This window comes from Macaca fascicularis, chromosome 1 (assembly GCF_037993035.2).
Source record: "Macaca fascicularis isolate 582-1 chromosome 1, T2T-MFA8v1.1".
Lineage (NCBI taxonomy): Eukaryota > Metazoa > Chordata > Mammalia > Primates > Cercopithecidae > Macaca > Macaca fascicularis.
In genome coordinates, this window is record NC_088375.1 from 44485679 (window position 1) to 44506872 (window position 21194).

General features: G+C 38.2%; 1 protein-coding gene across 2 annotated transcripts in view; it reads left to right on the forward strand.

Annotated features, from left to right (window-relative positions):
• Window positions 1-6647, forward strand: part of PLA2G4A (phospholipase A2 group IVA) — a 148072-nt gene extending 141425 nt beyond the window's left edge. For both annotated transcript variants that reach the window (XM_005540257.5, XM_005540258.5), the window contains one exon: window positions 6199-6647. In XM_005540257.5, the coding sequence (XP_005540314.1) occupies window positions 6199-6330 (132 nt within the window). In that variant the 3' untranslated portion in view covers window positions 6331-6647. The remainder of the gene's footprint in view (window positions 1-6198) is intronic.
• The last annotated feature ends 14547 nt before the right edge of the window (window positions 6648-21194 follow it).

Below are 21194 nucleotides of genomic sequence, written 5' to 3' on the forward strand. Positions count from 1 at the left end.
GGGGAGTATCTTTATGGCTTTGACCCAGGGAAATATTTTTTACACTTGACGCTAAAAGCATTAGCCATAAAGGGCAATCTTTTCTATATCTCCAAGTCCTTCAGTTCTGAGAATTAAGTAGTTTGTAATTGCTTCTACTACTGTTTCTGGCACAGCATGTGTAGACAATGTCATGGGCATTATATCATCTTTAAATGTCATAAATGTGACTTTGAATAAGCTGCTTACACTTTTTGAGCCTCCCCTTCCTCTTCTCTGAAACAGGTGTGGTAGGACCTATAATAATTGTAGTAGTGAATGCTTATTTGGGTGATGCATGATTACAGAAGCTGCTTAATAAATGGGAACCTTATCTATACATGTCCTTATCTTGTACCCTTGAAGGTCCATGGGGATTACACCCAAAGACCTTTGCAAATGCCCCAGATTAACAACATAGACAAGTTTGTACAGGTAATGCCAGCTTAGGCAGTAAGTAAATATTTTCTGAATGAACAAATGAAGGTAGGCTTTTTCCAGAATTATATGAACATTGAGACTCATGTTCAAGTAATTCCTCTTTGTGTGTGTGTGTGTGTGTGTGTGTGCGCGCGCGTTTCATAAACAGATAAAATTTTCAGTTTTCACTGACATTTTATCTCTGCCTTAGTGTGACTCCCTTCTTCTCCATTTTAAGAAAACACATTTTTATCAGAATCACAACTTTGTAAATGATGGTACTTAAAGAGCAACAAAACTCTGCTGACTTAGCTAACCCTCTCATTCCCACACCATTTGAATAGAGTAGGAGACCGATTCACACTTCAGCAACAGAGCATATGTTTACTGCCATAGACCATCAGAGTTCTTTGTAAAGAGTGGATGGACATTGCGAATATAAACTCTTACAATGCAAAGTCACTTCTTTGCCAATTTCATAGACAAGTTTTCAACTTTGCAACTGTGACCACTGTGGCTTAGGGCAACATTTCCTCTTCAATTCACTCTGACCTCAATTTTTCCTCCGAAGAGGCCATGCTGTGTCAGCCAGCTGCACCCTCCTATTGCTTCATTTTATCAAGAGATCCTAGCTGGCCTGCTTCGCCAAAGCTAAATTTTAGTTTATCTTTAGAGGACTTCTGCTCTGTTTCTGCTCACGTCATGACAGCAGCCTGGGTTTCTCATAGCATCAGGTTTCTGCTCTTACTCAATCCTCCCAAATTCCTTTTCACTGAACATTGTCTCGATACTTGTACAATTACAGTAGTATTTCATTTTTTTTTCCTTCAAAAATTTAATGTATAGTGACTTACACTGGTAGACATGTGATGGTGGCGGGGCGGGGACGGGATGCAGAGACATTGGAGTCTGACCAAATTGGGTATTCAAATCCTTGCTCTGCTGCCTCTTGGCTGGGTGACATTGGGCGTATTGGTTAACCTTTCTAAATTTTGCTTTCCTATTTTGTAAAGGGAAATGATGGTATATATCATGTAGGGTCGGGGTGGGGGTTAAGTAAAATAATATAACTTAAGGGCTTGGCATGAAATAGTAAACTGCAGCAGCTAATATAATTATTATTGTTCATAGTTTTTGGCTTTTAATTAAAACCAGTGACTTGCTTTATTTACTTTGTATTCTCTAGACATACTGATCACAATGCCTGACACCTAAAGTAAATATACAGTACAATTTTCATGATGGGTGTTTAATATGTCATTGACTTACTGTGGGTAGCACGTGTCAGGATACAAGGTGCTGTTGGTTGGAGGGAGGCAGTTTCCAACCATGGGGAATTTGTATATAGTACATGCCTACCCACGTAGTATGGCTACATACTCTATCTACTGTTAAACCACCACTTTGATCTGGAGGGAATATGTCCTCTGAGATTTCTTTTCTAGGACCTGTTAATTTGCTGTCACAGGAAAATATATGGTTTCCCAGTCTCACTTACTCAAATTATTCATTTGATAGGCATAGTCTTAGAACCATTTATGTGTCAGTTTATTCAGCATATGCCAATGATGCAAAATAATGAGCTTTTTTCTTTCTTAAATAATTTTACAAAGTGCTAAACATTAAATGTTAATTAAAATGAGGATACATCCATATCCAGAAATATTGGTACTTATTTCTTAATTTATTGATATTTCTTCATCTTGATAAGGGTGTATAGGTACAAGTCAAGGTTCTTATCTTTTAAATACAATTTATAAGCTTACTATTATGTATTATTGCCTAATATATTAGTCCATAACTCATCTACCTTTAATGCTGCCTATAATCTCTTTCTGTCTCATTTATTTATTAATTCAACACATATTTATTATTTAGCGTGCCAGAAACTGTTTCAGGAACTAGGGGTACAGCATGGAAAGAACAATTAAAAGTTTTGAGTGCTTCATATAAGCCAAATATTTTCCGTCAAATATTTAACACTCAAGACTAGCCTGTGAGGTGGAGTTTTAATTTGTAAGTTAGAAAACTGAGTCATGGATTACTTAGGCAGGTTGCTGGAAATCACGATGATGTGGGGGAGTTGAGATGAGGCTGCGTGTCTTTTCTCTTTCATTCCTTCCTTTTGAACCACCTGTCTCTCAGGCAGCCTTATTTCTTAGTGTTCCCCAAACACAGCCTTCATTCTAGCAGGGCCAGCCAATTCCCAGATGTCTCTGACGCATGCCACAGCCTCCCATTCTCAGCCTTTTCATGTGATTATTCTTCTACAGAGAATGCCTGGTCTTCTGCTCCACTTAAAATCCCTGCCTCTCCTTTAACTCAACTGGTCTCATTGTCCCTCTGAACTGAGTGCTGGCCTGTGTCAGTCAACCTCTAGTGAGCGCCTGCTGTGTATTTATTAATTTTGCAAATATTTATTATGTACCTTCCATGTTCTAAGTGCTGGTATTAAAAAAAAAAAATGACAAGCCTGATGAACTTTCTGCCTTCCTGACATTTCAGTTCTTATTGAAAAGGCAGGCATTATCCAGCAAGTTCACAGTAATGTACACCTAAATATATTCTCGTGTTCTCCTATATTTGTAAGTTTTACTTCTCTAACAAAATACACTGTAACTTTCTCTCTTGGGTTTATTTTTTATTTTCTATTGTGATGACTCAACATTTGTTTGTAGATTGCTTATAATCTCACCTCTACAAATTTGTTTCTTATGTGGAAGGGAAGATCACATTTTACGTGCTTGTTTTTCTTATTCTCTGCTTTCATTAACAAAGATTTAAGAGATCTGGTTAAACAATAGGAGGCTATGGAATGGCACAAATGAAAGATGACATGGGATAGGTGGTGGGGATGGAGAAGGTTGAGATATGAAGGTTTTTGCTGGGATAACACTGAAGAGAAGGATTTGGAATCTCAATGAATTTCAGGGAAGAATGAAAGAGATACAAGCACTTTGGGAGGCCGAGGCGGGCGGATCACGAGGTCAGGAGATCAAGACCATCCTGGCTAACACGGTGAAACCCCGTCTCTACTAAAAATACAAAAAGAAATTAGCCGGGCGTGGTGGCGGGCGCCTGTAGTCCCAGCTACTCCGGAGGCTGAGGCAGGAGAATGGCGTGAACCCGGGAGGTGGAGCTTGCAGTGAGCCCAGATCGCGCCACTGCACTCCAGTCTGGGCGACAGAGCGAGACTCCGTCTCAAAAAAAAAAAAAAAAAAAAAAAATAAAATGGCTTCTTGTATAATAATAAAAACAAAGGTTTAAATTTAATACAATGCCTTTTTGGATATGTGTAGTTGTATCATGTAGGATGCCAAAAGGTTTGAATTTAGTAACTGATCTAGTGCTGGGCTTGGTTTTTTTCTATCACAGAACTGGAACTTCCAAGAACGGTGTTTTCCGCAGTAATCTGAAACACCTAGTTAATGGTTTCATGGTGTGAATATGCCACCTAGTGGTTCAACTTGCACATTCTAATTTGGGATTTTCAGAGTTGGAAGTGTTCGTTTTCCTTTATCAGAATGGCTTGCTCACTCGGAACACGAGCTGAGGTCCAATTACGATAAATCCACTAGTCCCTGATGTTGATATTGCTGATTTTTTGATGCTCAAGAATTTATTATGAAGGAATTGATAGCAGCAGTCATTGTCGGTTTAATTTTTTCTATGGTCTTTTTTATTTTAGAGCTTTTTAGGAGTTTAGAAAGCAAATGGTTGGTTTTTATTTTATTTGGACACTTTTATGCAGTGAGGGTTGATGTTTCATGGATTGCTGTGAGGAGAAACCGATTGATAAATTTGCTGATATAGATCTCTAGAAAGGCAGGGGGATTTTTAAAAGAAGATGTAGTAGGACACTTTGAATAGCAGAAACAATTTGCTGACTTACACAATATAATAAGCTCATTCGTGGTTATATACCTGGTGTGCTCATTTCTTATGAACTTTATAGCTTCACTTCTAATTTAGAGTTCCCAATTTTCATCACATATTGTCAGTTTAGAAATAACAAGCATAATAGCTGTTGTAAAATGTTTATGTACCAGGTATTGTGCAAAACACTTTATAGAAATGATCTCCAATTTTATAGAAATTCTCCATTTATAGAAATGATCCCACAAAACCCCAAATTGGTACATTATTTCCATTTTAAAGAAGCAAAAAACAGGCTCAAGTATTTAGACTAATTCCCCCCCATCTCAGACAGCCAAGAAGTATTTGTGCCTCGTGGCCTTTGGTCCAAGTCTCCTTCACAGGTCTGAAGCATCTTTTGTCATCACAGAATCATGTTTCCCTATTCATAAGAAAAGTAGGATCAGCAAATATCAGTTTTCCTTAACAGACTCATTCATATTTGAGCCCATTTCTCCAGAAGATTATTACATATATTACATTTTAAAGTAAGGCATATACAAGAATCACATTCCTGTGATAGCTCCCTTTTTCCAAAGTCTGACTGTTTGTTTAAAGTTACTATTAGAGAATAGAGAGCCTTGCTTGTTGGGTGTCTGTGGCATAAAGTCACAGAAAAATAACTGCATGTTTGCACCATTTAGATCTCACATGTTGAAGTGATGCAAACACGATCTCCTCAGGCAATGAGCCGTGCTTGCCCAGTGAGCTTGCACGTGGTAATGGGAGAATCCCTCTGAGCCAAGGCCAAGTGGGCCACAGCAGTTGTGAGTGGGAGGAGGCCATAGCGTCCTAAACTGCTCGGACTTGCCAAGCATTCCTACCTGTGGCAGGGGGCTGAAAAGCCCATGGACTGTACCTTAATGTTGCTTAACAATCCCTAAGGTAGAGAATAAAGGGAACTGTGGAATAACTCTGTGACTTGCCTCTGTTCCCTGGTGTCCAGAAACATCTACCTCATTGGTCATCGAGATGAAATGAGGACTGTCCTGGGGAATGGAGTCTTCCTAATTTTAACAAGGTTCTGAAGCAGGAGCAGAGACAAGATTTACTATTCAGGCCTTCTTCCAAAGCCCATTTCCATTGCTCTTCAATAACTGCATCTACCAAATTCTGAATGTTCTCTTCTTTCCCCAGATTCTAACTAGGTTTTAACTTCATACCAAAACCAGTGTATCACAATTGAAATAGCAATTCTGAGACGTTGTAGCTTCCTGTGTTTTATTCTGGTTACCATTAACATGGGTATATGTAAAGAATATATATTGGATATATGTATGCTGAATAAAAAGTAGTAATTCATTTTCACCAATGAAATCACAGAGCATGGCATTTCCTAGATAGAGCAGGCTCATGTTTTATAACTGTTGGTTCAGTTGGGGAAGGCAGGCAATTATCCAGCAATGCCTTCTTCCTCCACTAGGAAAAGCTTTTACTTTCCTGGTGGTCTTTCATTTCTACTTGCCCACTAATTATAAAGAACATAAATTGTAGATTTAGTAATTACTTGTTTCTTCCCTGTTATCCAACCCTTTTGGCAAAGAGTAGAACCAACATAACTTTACCATGCTACCATTTTATTCCCAAATTTATCAGCACAAAATCTAGAACATTTCCAGGATCCTTCTTTCCCTGGTAAGGGAAGGAACAGTAGCTGAATATAAGCTTAACAAGACAGCAGTGGTGGGATGTTGAATTTAAATGTGTATGCATGACTCATAGATTTCTATTCATATATGCCAAAAATACCCTAATAAAAAGATTCATTAGATTTTTGTTTTAATAAAAAATGTATAAATGAGTTCATAGCAGCACTAATTATACAACTTCCATCTCTATTTACAGGTGATAAAAGAAGCCATGGTTGAAAGCATCGAATATAGAAGACAGAATCCATCTCGTTGCTCTGTTTCCCTTAGTAATGTTGAGGCAAGAAAATTTTTCAACAAGGAGTTTCTAAGTAAACCCAAAGCATAGTTCATGTACTGGAAAAGGCAGCAGTTTCTGATGCTGAGGCAGTTTGCAATTCCATGACAACTGGATTTAAAAGTACAGTACAGATAGTCGTACTGATCATGAGAGACTGGCTGATACTCAAAGTTGCAGTGACTGAGCTGCATGAGAATAATACTATTATAAGTTAGTTAGGTTGACAAATGATGTTGATTATGTAAGGATATACTTAGCTACATTTTCAGTCAGTATGAACTTCCTGACACAAATGTAGGGATATATACAGTATTTTTAAACATTTCTCACCAACTTTCTTATGTGTGTTCTTTTTTTTTTTTTTTTTTTGAGACGGAGTCTTGCTCTGTCGCCCGGGCTGGAGTGCAGTGGCCAGATCTCAGCTCACTGCAAGCTCCGCCTCCCGGGTTCACGCCATTCTCCTGCCTCAGCCTCCCGTGTAGCTGGGACTACAGGCACCCGCCACCAGGCCCAGCTAGTTTTTTGTATTTTTTAGTAGAGACGGGGTTTCACCGTGTTAGCCAGGATGGTCTCGATCTCCTGACCTCGTGATCCGCCCGTCTCGGCCTCCCAAAGTGCTGGGATTACAGGCTTGAGCCACCGCGCCCGGCCTGTGTGTTCTTTTTAAAAATGGTTTTTTCTTTTCTTTTTTTTTTTTTTTTGAGACGGAGTCTCACGCTGTTGCCCAGGCTGGAGTGCAGTGGCGCGATCTCGGCTCACTGCAAGCTCCGCCTCCCGGGTTCCCGCCATTCTCCTGCCTCAGCCTCCTGAGTAGCTGGGACTACAGGCGCCCGCCACCGCGCCCGGCTAATTTTTTGTATTTTTAGTAGAGACGGGGTTTCACTGTGGTCTCGATCTCCTGACCTTGTGATCCGCCCGCCTCGGCCTCCCAAAGTGCTGGGATTACAGGCTTGAGCCACCGCGCCCGGCCGGTTTTTTCTTTTAAACTATTTAACAGTTCAATCTCAATAAGACTTCCCATTATGTATGAATGTTATTCACTGACTAGATTTATTCATCCCATGAGACAACACTATTTTTATTTATATATGCATATATATACATACCTGAAATAAATACATAAATATACAAATAAGCATGAGATAACTGAGTTGTTATTTTTTAAATGAGATATTGGACTATTGCTATGAAAGATTCTCATATTCACTCCTTTCAAATGCAAAAGGTGTTCATCCTAAACTCAAGTGTGAAACTTTTAATTTAATTTAATTTAATTAATTTTTCTTTGAGATGGAGTCTCACTCTGTCATCCAGGCTGGAGTGCAGTGGCGTGATCTTGACTCACTGCAACCCCTCCTCCTGGGTTCAAATGATTCTCCTGCTTCAGCTTCCCAAGTAGCTGGGACTACAGGTGTCCGCCACCACACCCAGCCAATTTTTATATTTTTAGTAGAGACGGGGTTTCACAATGTTGGCCAGGCTGGTCTCGAACTCCTGACCCCGTGATCTGCCTGCCTCAGCCTCCGAAAGTGCTGGGATTACAGGCGTGAGCCACTGTGCCTGGCCGAAACTTTTAATTTTAAATCATGGATGTTTTTCTGAAAAGACGAATATATAATTATTTTCAGAAACTGGTATGTGTTTATTCATTAAGTAGAAGAAATATACCACTTCTAATGTAACACTTCACTTGGCTAATATTATCCTGGACTGCTTATCCAACAACCAGTGTAGTTGACCTCAGAGAATAATCCAAAAAAGTGGTAAGGGCTGAATCAAGCTTAATAAGTGGCCTGCCTTTTGCATCTGCAAGACCTGTCTTGGGAACACTGTATGACACAACTGTGGCTGCAGTTGCAGCTGAACTGTTCTGGTTCAGAATGTTCCAAAGCTAAGGTCTTCCTCTTCTTAACTCTCTGCCATTCTTCTTTCCTTGAATTATCTTTCTTTAAGCTCTTTATTCATTTTTCTTTTTATCCTCTCACCTTTCCCATTTCTGCCTATGAGGAAAAACAAAAAACAATAAAGGGAAGCCTTGAACATTCATTCTATTGTTCACTGATTTATGCCTATGGCAAATGAGCGCCTACTGCACGCTGTCAGGCATGTTGCAGGATCTCAGGATCTGGGGGCACAACAGTGGAAAAAACTGACCAAAGTGCCTGCCTAAGGACCTTGCATTCTGGTGGAGATGACCAAAGATGATAAGCATGACAAAGACGTATGTAGAATGTTAAGAGAGTGATGAGTGCTAAGAAGAAAATTAAAGCAGGAAAAAGAGGAGATGGGAAGTGTTAGAGGTGTGTAATTTTACATGGGGTCCTGGGGAAGTGTTGCAGGAAGTCAGGGACCTTGAACAGAGGGACTGACTGAAGCCATGGCAGAATTTAGTTCCCCAAATTAATACTTTTACAATTCCTTACGCCTGTCTTTACAGCAATCGCTGAACATAAATTGTGAAGATTTCATGGACACTTACCACTTCCCCAATCAATACCCTTGTGATTTCCTATGCCTATCTTTACTTTAATCTCTTTATCCCGCCATCTTCGTAAGCTGAGGAGGATGTATGTCGCCATGGGACCCTGTGATGATTGTGTTAACTACACAAATTGTTTGTAGAGCATGTGTGTTTGAACAATATGAAATCTAGGTACCTTGGAAAAAGAACAGGATAACAGCAATGTTCAGGGAACAAGGGAGATAACCTTAAACTCTGACTGCCAGTGAACCAGGTGAAACAGAGCCATATTTCTCTTCTTTCAAAAGCAAATAGGAGAAATATCACTGAATTCTTTTACTCAGCAAGGAACATCCCTGAGAAAGAGAATGGCCCCTGGGGGTAGGCCTCCAAAATGGCTGCTTTGGGGGTGGCTGCCTTTTATGGTCGAAAGCGAAGGGATGAAATAAGCCCTGGTCTCCTGTAGAGCTCCCAGGCTTATTAGGAGGAGGAGATTCCTGCCTAATAAATTTTGGTCAGACTGGTTGTCTGCTCTCAAACCTTATCTCCTGATACAACGTTATCAATGACAATGCATGTCCGAAACTTCATGAGTAATTTTAATTTAGCCCCATCCTGTGGTCCTGTGATCTCGCCCTGCCTCCATTTGCTTTGCTTTTATTACCTTGTGAAGTATGTGATCTCTGTGACCCACACCCTATTCGTATGCTCCCTCTCTGTTTTGAAAATCGCTAATAAAAACTTGCTGGTTTTACAGCTCAGGGGCATCACAGAACCTGCCGACATGTGATGTCTCCCCTAGACACCCAGCTTTAAAATTTCTCGCTCTTGTACTCTTTCCCTTTATTTCTCAGACCAGCTGATGCTTAGAGAAATAGAAGAGAACCCATGATAACTATCAGGGGTGGGTTCCCCCGATGGGGAAGGCCATAATATGAAGGTGACATCATAGCAAAGAGGTGAAGAGCTGAGGGAGCAAGACCTGTGGCTATCCAATGGAAGAGTGTTGCCAGCAGAGGAAATAACAAATCAAAGTTCCCTGAGGTAGAGCACCAAGCATATTCTGGAAACAGAAAGGATAAATGTGCCTAAGGCAGAGTGGGAGGTGTACAATTAATTTTCTCTTATTTGTTCAAACCTTGGCAATATTGTTTGTATTTGATTTATCCTTCCAAATACCTTGTAAAGAAACAAGACCAGAGAAGTTTAAGAAATACGTCCAAGATGACTAAATTATGAACCAGGTCCCTATGCCCTTGACCCTATGGCCTGTATGTCACCATCTATGGTGCCCTCTAGAAACAAATTAGATGAACACTTGAGTGACAGTCATTATAAAGCTGAGACCAACTAGGACACTTGCTTTCCCTTTGTTCACATGCTTTTAGTTTCTTAACTACAATAACAGAGGCTTTTCATCTAATTCAGCTTTGCCATTTGTTCTTTTATGAATTTACTAGAATTCTGATTTTATTAAAAAACACTGGATGGCCAGTTAAATCTGTATATTTACTTTTTCATTATTTCTTTGTTCCAAAGAATGACTGACAAGTAAGATGTCCCCTTAGTCTTCCCCAAAATTGTCAACATGTCCTAGTAATTTCGGCTTGGCTCTTTGCCTTTTTCACGCAAGCACAAGCATTCTAGTTTGTTCATTGTTCACGCCCATGACAGGGCTGCTACTTTACCTCATCCATGTACAAGCTGTAAACTTTCAGGGTTTTTTTTTTTTTTTTTTGATAAGCAATGAAAGCAACAAAATAAAAGCTTGGTGTGTGTATTTATATATCTAATTTCATTTCTTCTGAAGTATACAATTTTAAAGTTTTCATAAATATCTTTGTTCTAACATGGAAAACACTTTATAAAAGTTTCAACAGTAGTTCCTCTTTCTTTTTCCTTTCCCCTTCTCTTTATCTCCTTAAACAATTAAATCCCAAAGCCACGGGAATCAATGGGGAAACAAAGTCAGACACCAAAACCTGAGTCGGGAGGGCATCCATGCAGAGGAAGGGGTGGCACAGACAGTGCAGCTTGCTTACACATGGGGGAACTGATCAAGTAATTAAATATATGAAATATAATAAATGGATGCCAGTTTTCTCACTGGAATGGAGTTACAAATATGAAAATGAAGAAAAACAGAAGGTTTCTGTGGTGTTAGCTTGAAGTAGGAGGTATTAGTATGAATTCATGGGTTTTAGTATAAGTAGAGATATATAGAATAAATAGACATGAAAGTGGATGTGTGTACACCCACTGTAGGTCTGTCATTGAGAGGATATGGGAGCAGTGATACTCCCAATGGCAATGAGCACACCTGGTACATAGAAATTGGCTTTCAAATCCCATTATATAATAACAGAAACCTAGGATCCTCAAAGAAGTGGCTGATTCTAGGTCTGGGACAGAACAAGTATAAAATGATGCTAGACCATTTTACTTTGCCACAGAACAGAAGTGCTCAAAGAATGATAAGGGCATATTAGAAAGACACATAAGCTAGCCTGAAGGGACACCTACTGGCTCTTTTTGAGAAAAATTAAACATTCAGATGAATAATGTTAGCAACAGATTAATTCATTGAATAATATAGGAAACAATGACCCCATTTGATGTAAATAAATAGATTAATAAGGAACCAGATATTTACATAATCTCAAATTACTTCCTCTTATAAAATACTTAATTACAAACGGACAAAAGTAACTTTCTAGTAGAGAAACCTTGCAGACTAAGTAATCAAAATTGGTGTTCTCAAAAGTGAGGCAAACCGAAACTGCTCCACCTGGTAGAATGCAATGAGAATGTAGCATCGCTTCTGTGATAATCCTGACATAGATGCAGCACCTGAATCTAATCACGAAGAAGTGTCAGGCAAACTCAAATTGCAAGAAATGTCAAGTGTAGCCACCTGTCATCTTCAAAATTGTAAAGACTAGGCAAGTCAAGGAAAGACAGGATGTTCTAGACTGAAGAAGACTAAAGAAACATGACAACTGAAAGCAACATGTGATTCTGAACTGAATTCTTCCATTTATGTTTCACCAATTGTTTTATTGCCAGATAAAAGATGCCAGCATAACAACTGGTGAAATATGAACGGGCTCTGAAGAGTTGGTCATAGTAATGTATCAATGTTAATATCCTGATTTGATGCTTATGTTGTAGATACATAGCAGATTATCCTTATCTGTAGTAAGCACACATTAAACTACCAGGGTGATTGAACTTCATGTTAGTAACTTACTCCTAAATGGCTCAGAGAAGAAAAATATCTCTTCTATCACATTTGCAACTTTTCTGTAAGCCCCACAGTGTTTCATATTGTTAAAAAATACTTAAAATTTGCAACAGAATTTCAGTTGGAGGATTCTCTGAACAAAGCAAAGGAGTTTATGTCAGCAGCTCCCATTTCATATCCATATTCTTTAACTCTTTTCTACAGCTGATCAATGCAAATCCTACTATTTATACATTCAATAAAAACAAGTAAAGAAAATAAATCATCAGCTAAAAACTTCACAGAACTGCCTTCACCAAATAGTTTCAGGGTTAGAGTTTTGTGACTTCCTAATGGTTTTTATATTTCTCCTATACCATAATACCAAATTAAAATTCCAATTATTTAATGCCGCCTTTCGCTGTATAAGCATAAGAGCAAAACAAGCAATAGCCAGTAATAAAAATGTGGTGAATAGGAAAGTTGCATTTTTGGTTGAATTCTCTAAACACTACAGATCAGTAAGCATCTATTGTGTCTTATATGTGTAAGATGCCACGCTTGATTCTGAAGAAACTGTAGCAGGTACTGCTCTTGCTCTGTCCAGATTCCCTCTTCCTGCTCACTCATCTCCAAGCTGCTGTGAGTATTGGCTGCTAAAAGTCTACAGCTGCATCCTTATTCTGAGAATTGTTCTCAGCTGATGAGATATGCTTGGTTGGTTTTGACTTCCTCCTGAGGAAACCTGCAACCAATGACTCACTGGTGAGGGGCTACAAAGAGCTCTGATGCCTGTAATGTGTATTTATTACAAGTAAGGATAATTCTGTGATGTTTTTCATGCTCAAGAGTTTTCCCTGGGATCAGGCTGAGATTAGTTCAACTAAACCCATTTCTTTGTCGAGGTGTTCTCCTTGTGTTATCTTTCTTCTCTCCTCATCAGGTTCATCATCCCACACTCCTTCAACGTATTACGTGAGAACTTTTATCTCAGTCTCTTTCTATAGAACCTGACCTTAGACAGATACCAAAATACATGAAGCTTGATTCTTGTTTCAAAGAGTTTACAAACTGAGTCATTAAAAATGGGGTAATTATGGGAAGTTTTCATGGAGAATTGGCTTTTAGGCTGAGTATTAAAACATATGTAAAAATTCAAATAGGATTTAGGAGACAGGTGATTTCTCTCCTGGAGTGAGCTTATTACCTTCTTGTTGTGGATTCTATATTCTTCAATGCATTTTAATATTACTTTAGGATTTGTTTGGCAACCATCCACTGACATATATTATGTTCAAGAACTCTTAAAACCTCAAAGTATTTTGGAAAGTAATTTAAAAATACGTTGCAACAAGCTAAATCTAACCAGATGAAATTTAACAGGAACAAATGGAGAACTCTGTACTAGAATTCAACATACCAATAGTAAAGAGGGAAAGAAGATGTAGAACATTAAAATTTTAAGGTGGGTATTGTCTAGAATGTCCAAGAAAAAATGACTCCTAGAGGGCTAGCAACAATGTCTTAAATCCACTCAAAAGACTTGTATTAAGATTATGCTTTGTATTAGGCGTTTATATGGGAACAATTTCACAGCACAGATGGTAGAGCTATTATAGTTGTCTTCAAATAGTCTCAGCTTGGAATGAAAAACATGTCACGCAAGTTGCCACTTTCCATTCCAGAATTCCTGGCAGATACAGCGACTGAATGATTTCTTTTTCATTGATGAATCTGGATGTAGTTTTAGATTCCTGCTCAGCTGAGTGCTCCAGGTAAGTGATACCAATTGACTGGAATTGGCAGAAATAGAAAACCATGACTAGGTATCTAGTGGAAGAGCAGTAAGATATTGTGTGAGTCCAAATAAGGAAGAAGTTTCTACCAACGAGATTGTTCAAGTATGAAATAAAATCCGTGATACAAATAAATTTTTATCACTGTGGTTATTCACATATTCACAGGAGATGAATTCTGGGTATTCATTTACTAGGTGAGTAGTAGGGGCACGTTTAGATGGTTTCATGGTACTTTACTACTTAGAGTATATAAGCCGTGGCTCTGTTTCTATTTTAGATGAGGAATTTTGCTAACATATGATAATAAACCTATGGTGATATTTTAAATTGGATAACTAGTTGGAGAGGGAAATATTTTAGGGAAGATTCAACTATTGCTGTGCTAAAACTCATTATGTAAATTATTGTCTAAACCTCTTGAATATATCGCCTGCTGCAAACAAACAGTTTTTAATAATCCCTTTCCCCTAGTGTTTTAGTGTGAGCTAATTTCCTCTTACTCTATGCTGAGTGAATACAAACATGATGGTAAACATATGGAAAACACTATGAACATACCACGGTTAACATATAGTATGTTTAAACATACCATGGCTTACAAGGCCCTTCACATCCATTGCCTAGTCTACTTTTAGTCTGATTTCCTTTCATCCCTTCCTCACTCACCCTAAACTTCAGCTATGCCTCTCATCATGCTCTGATCATTCATTGCATTGTGCCCTTTCACAATTCCTTTGTGTAATTTTTCTCTTCTGGTTTATTCTTCTAGATCTAGTTGAAATATTATTTCTTTAGTGAAATTTCAAGCTTCCCTCTGCAGAGTTAAGCATGACCCTTAGCTCTTAAGTGTGCTCTAACCACTGTGTCTCTATTCAGTGACATCATTATGCTTGATACTTTCAGAGGAAATTGCAAACTCATCCCAGTCCTGGTTTCTGACTTTCATCAGCTAAGTTCTCATTCAGTTAGTTCCTGGTTTAGTTATTAGCATTTGTGTTACATGTACTTGCAATGCTATACTAAACACTAAAGCATAACAGGAAAAAGTGATGATGTTCAACAGCTCCAAAAAATCATGATGAGATGAGGTTAATGGAACAACCACATAATTATATTAAACATAGGGGAAGAAAACTAGAAAAATGAACAAGTTCCCAACAGAAGCCACAGTAGAATAAATTCTAGGTTGAATGGAGTACAGGAGTCCAGAAGACTGTTCTTACAGGTCTCTCTGAAGACTGAAGCAAGTTTCATCAACCTCCAATTTGGCCCCTGTATTGTTATCAGAGTCTCCTTTCAAAAATGCAAATTGCATTGTCATTTACCTGCTCAAAAGCTCTTAATGGCTCTTCATTCACTGCAGGAAAATAGCCAAAACTCTAAAGAGACATATGTAGCCTACATCTAGTTTCTACCTATTTCATTTATCATGAATTCCCTCCCCTCTCTCATTAAACTCATATCCCTCTTGCAATTTATATTCCAATTCACCACTCTACATTATTCTCTCTCATAATTCTTTGCCTTTGTATTTGCTGGTAACTCCATCAGCAATGCCTTTCTCATTCCCATCCCACTGACTTAAAAACATGCCTCCAGTAATCTACAAAACACATATCCTTCTCTGGAGTCACAGAAACATCACTTTCTCTATTACATTGCTTTCTCACTTTCTGAGGCTGACTGAGGAGTTCATTCCTAGAATAGAACCTGGCACACAATCAGTGATAATTCTTTTTGAGTTGATTACATGAGAGAAGAGTTTCAGAAAGTGTTTTAAATTGGCCTAGTGACATGCTTTGGACAGAAACAAAGAGGCTGCTAGTCTCATCTGTTGCCATGGTATCATCCAAGTTTGTGAAGAGAGTAAATGAGCAATCCTAATGGAGTCTGTTTTTGTTTGTTTGATTTTTTTTCAGCTTTCTCAATTCCTGCAATACGTGTTGCTTCTGTTTTCCAGGATTCACTTAATCATCACTTAATAATCTTTAAGTAGCAAAACCCAACACCCAAACAGATAACCAGCACACACACATGCGCGCGCACACACCCCACAGTGGCAATGAAAGACTCTACATGCAACATGCAGTCAGCCAACATGGTCAGCTTCTTTGTCAATTGGGTCATTACTACAAATAGTGCCTGTGCTACTCTGCAGCTTTAAACCCACACTTCTCATAAAATGCAACATAATCAAGGTCTAATTTATCAAAATGAGTTATTGGCAACACAATGAATGTTCTCTTTGTATGAATTATAGCAGCTTTTGTTAATTGCCTGAAATCTGCAAATCTGCAGGAAACATTTGCGATAAATTGATTTTTCCAGACATTGCCTCTGTAATAAATAAATCCTCCTAGTGATTAATAAGTACTCCTTTTGATTTGTGTCCTCCTTTAATTAAAGAACCTAAAGACAATAAAGAGAAATCTCAAAACCACATCTGCCAAAATATCATAGTAAGAACGCAAACCAGACCTGAGGCCCTAAAATTGTTCTGATGACAATCTCCACTGTTGAGACTCTTTCTGTTGCAAATGATAAAACCAAGATTTAGATAAGGTAAGCAAATTTAAAAAAAGAGCTTGTACAACTGAGAATGAGTCTAGTTTCAGGTTTACTTGTATGAGAAATATGCAACATGTCATCAGTACCTTTTTATTCTTTTGAAATCTTTTTCAAGAGCTGTCTACAGTTGATGAAGATCTGGCCACTAAAAAAGAAAAGTTCCCTGTTACTACATAGTTCCTATGTCATTCTTTTAACTTGTGGGCCCAGAGAAAGACTCTTTCCTAGACTCTACATATTAACGTTCAGGGCTGCACACTGAAGTGTAAGTTGAATTTACACACTTAGGATGTGTGTCAAGGTGGGGTTAGTGTTCGTGAGTACCTACTATCTGCCAGGTATCATCCTAGGCAGTGGGAATAAAATGGGAGCAAGAAAAATGAAGCCTCTACTTTTGAGGTTTGCATTCTTTTGAGGAAGATGGGAAGTAAACTAGCCAACTGATGAGGTTCAATACTACTACTACTACTACTACTACTACTACTACTACTACTACTACTACAATAATAATAATAATAATAAAAATAATTTTATATTGTACATGGGCTTTGAAAAAAATGAAGCAGGTTATGGAGTAAATAATTATGTGGAATTGCAATGGTGGTGTCAGTGGCTATTTTAGCTGGTGAGGTCAAGAAAGGACTTCTTGAAAAGAGGTAACATCTGAGTAGCAATACTACACAGCTCCATGGGTTCTGCTGTGACTACTTGTTTACCCTAGAGGAAAATCTAGAAGAACATTATTGAACTCTTGGGTTCTCAGGAATATACATTATAAGAAATTTTTCAGACATGTATGGTTGGTTGCATTAAAAGACAGTGTCAGACATAAGAAGTATGACTTTTTTCTCTACCTGAAGATGTGGCACCTTAGGAAGATACTCAAATTCTTTGTATTGAGTGCTATAGAATTTCCAAGGTCCCTTTCAGCTAGAAAATTCAATGATTCTGAATTCATTTCTAAGTAATTCATTTTCATATTTTTTTTAACATTCAATAATGTCAGAATGAATGATGCAGGGAGGACAAAATTGAATTGCAGAATCATAATTTACATTAGCCAAATTATACAAGGACATTATAAATAACCTTATCTAAGAAAGAAAAAGCTTTATTCTTTAATGACTTGTTTGTCAATATTTGTAAATCCTATTAACTTTAAAAATGCCTAGTGATGTGGAGTAATTATTACTTTCTAGCTTCAGAACAATCTGTGATTAGATTAACATTTTTTTGATCAGTAAACAGCCTCTAAGTATAGTTGACATAACCTTGGCAGCCAGTGGAACAAATATTTAAAAGAAAAACAATTCTAACAGTTTTCTATTTTGTTCCTGTTAGTACTGGTGCTATCTGATTTAGTGAGACCTAAAGAAATACCTACAGAAATGTAACCTATGAGAAGCCCTTTCTCTTATTTATCAGTCATGCTTACAATATGAAGATACTGATAACAACAATAATAGTTAACATGTATGGTGCAATTACTATATGGCAGGCAGCTTTCTAGGTGCTTTATATATTTATTTATTTTAATCCTCTTGGCAAGCCTATAAAACGCTGCTATTATTATCTTATTTTATAGATGGAGGAGTGGTAGCATAGGAGAGGAAACTGCTCTAGCTCACACCCCCTGTGGAGGGCAGAACAAAGTTTGAAATCTGGATATTCTAGATCACAATTGAAGTTCTTAACTGTATGTGATACTTTATTTTTCCATCCAATGAATGAAAAATAGTATTATTTATCTTGGTGCAAACTTAGCTTAAGAAAAATCGGGAGGTGGGCGACACAGATGTACAGCCATTTCCTCTTGTCCTGCTCTTTTCCTCTCTATCCTGTTGCTCACTGTCCATCCTCTTCCTGCAACCCCCAAGGGCTTTTTTTTTTTCTTCCTTTTTTTGAGACGGAGTCTCGCTCTGTCGCCCAGGCTGGAGTACAATGGCGCAATCTCGGCTCACGGCAACCTCTGCCTCCCCGGTTCAAGTGATTCTCCTGCTTCAGCCTCCCAAGTAGCTGGGATTACAGGCGCCCGCCCCCAGGTTCAGCTAATGTCTGTATTTTTAGTAGAGATGGGGTTTCACCAGGTTGGCCAGGCGGGTCTCAAGCTCCTGACCTCAGGTGATCCACCCGCCTGGGCCTCCCAAAGTGCTGGGATTACAGGCGTGAGCCACCGCGCCCAGCCCACCCCCCAGGGACTCTTTTGGTCTGTTCTATCACCCTCAAAGTATGTGAATCCCCAAAGAAACTAGTATTAGTTATTTACAACTTAGTATCGTTGTAAGTCCATGTTTGCCTCTTTCAGGAGGACTTATGTTTTATACTGTATCTCTTACAGATAAAAAAAAAGGCTTTGTTTCTGTTAAAGAGATTTCAGATTTAAGCAAGTGGATGGGAGGTATCTCCCCATCTGGTGAGACTTCTTGAGTTTCCAACTTTGAAATCACACTGCAGAAGCAAACCTTTACTCTGTTTATTTAAATGGTTTCCCAGTGTTTGACACTGCAGGAAAAGGTATTCAATTATATTAAATATGTAAAATTATGAATGAGCCAAGGGTGGCACAATGAATTTGAAATCATCCCCCAGCATGATCTTAGGCTGTAATATATATCAAGAAGCCTTTGAAAAGAGTTAGAAGAGAAAAATAGAGTCAAATTTGAATGGTTAAACTACCTTCCATTGTATCATGAGATATACAAAATGTTGCTCGTAAGAAAACCAGACAATCAGCTCGCCAGCTAGGTGAGTGCTTTTGGGTAAAGAGAATGTTGGATTGTCAGGCAAATGGGAAGACCCCTTTCCCTGAGGAACTATGTGAATGCCTCAGGTTTCCTTATCTCTGTTCCTACCTTCCAGGCAAGAGGGGAGACGCTGAGCCAGACCAGCTCAAAGACAAGTACCAGTGAGTTACTGAATTTCTCAACTCTGGCTTGTGAGGCATCTGCCTGGGTATTTTCTATTTATTTGCCTCCTTTACCTTCTGAATGTCATCTGCCCAACCAACAGTTTGTGAGTGAGAAATCATAGTGTCGATGCTAGGCTTTAGGAGAGACCACAGACAAGCAGTCCGCAAGGCTTCCACTCTCTCTTTCTTTTCCCTTTTTATGTTTCTTCTCCCGACCTCCTCGCCCCCTTGCTTCCCTAACTTTCTGTCCTTTTGCCTGCCTTTGTTCTAACTAGGGCTCTGAAGCCCAACTGCCTGCTTTTGAATTCTGGCATTTGTACTTTCTTTCTGCATAATCTTGGGCAAATTCTCTGTATCTATCTTCTCTATACTTCAGTTCTTACCTTGCAGGGTAGTTTGAAATAGTAAAAATAAACAAAACAACAACAACAAAAAAAACAAAATTAAGTGTCAAGAACTTCGAAATAATTTCTGACACTAGTGGATAATTCAAATGTTAATCATTGTCCTCATCACCATCATTTTTTCCATAAATGTTTACTGAGTCCATATTTATGTTTTAAATGCTGTGCTAAATAATTAAGGTGAGCAAATGACTAAAACATTTCAACTGAGATCCTTCCTTCCTGGGAGCCAATGTTCAGGGTCTCCCAAGGCAGGGAATACGTTTCCCACACTGTCTATTCCCTTAGAGTGTCCCTGCTCTTTTCCCCATCAAATTATACTTGTTTCTGTTTTCAAATTTCTTGGAGAATGCTCTCTTCCAAGTGGTAATAGGTAGTTAAAATGAATAAATACCTGTATATAAAATGTTAATTTGAATCCAGTAAATATGCAGTTGCTTCCAGAAGGAATTAACCTTGTTGCCACAGTTTCCAATACTCAGTCCTATTCTTAGGACCAAATAATTTTATTCCATTTAATCAGTTAATCACACTCAAATTACACCCTAGTCTACTAATTACTTTGCCTGTACATATGGACAGCTCTTCCAACTAATTTTCTTTAGCAATAACACAAAGTAGATAATATTAGGGGAGGAGGAGATGTTTCTACTTGTTCTTCTTGATCTTTGCTTTTAAACCATAGGAAGTACTCAAAGTTCTTTTTGAAAATTGTTTTGTTTAGAATTTATGCAGGTTTATTTTGGCTCCTACTAAATAATAGTTCTTGAAGCACCCCCATGCTTCAAAGCTCTTTTTATCAGATGAATGAAAAAGAAAGTTTATAATCCTGTGGCTATTTTGTGTGTCCTTTGCTGGGTTATTTATGGTTATGGCTTCTGTACTAAAAATGATCACAAATATTCGCTTTTAGAAAATGCATGTTAATATTCTTTTAGGTCACTTTAAGTACTCATAGATAAGAAAGTATATATTTTAATTTGTTTATCTATCTTTGATTTGCTCATTGACATGCAGTAAGTGTGTGGATTTCCAGTCAATGATGTAAATGTGTTAGACACACTTTGGGTTCATCTCTGTAGGTGGTATTTATGCTGGAGAGTTTTTTTTTTTTTTTTTCCCTATCTCTCATCTACTTGTCAGATACCAAAGTATCCAATTCCGGTCCCTGTTTTACTCAATTCACTCACTGTAAGCAGCACTTAGGCAGAATGACGAACCTGGCAGCCACGAGAGGTTTTACCCACTAAACAGAAGCAGCCACTGACTAAAAGAAAAGGGCAGGACAAGAGAGAAATATTACAAAGACCTACTCTAAACACATCTGTTTGATTTGAAGGTTGAAATTAGATTGTTCTCCTGCCTTTGGGGGCTCTGCTTGCAAAAATTTTAAACAATTTATAAAAATAGATTGTACTGGAAAGTGGATTACTCAGGCAAGTGGGTTTACATAACTCACAATCTTTCAGCTACACGTTTTTGACAAAGTAATTTCAAACATTTTCTAAAGTGATATTACATTCCATTTCACTCTAATTTTTTCCTTTGA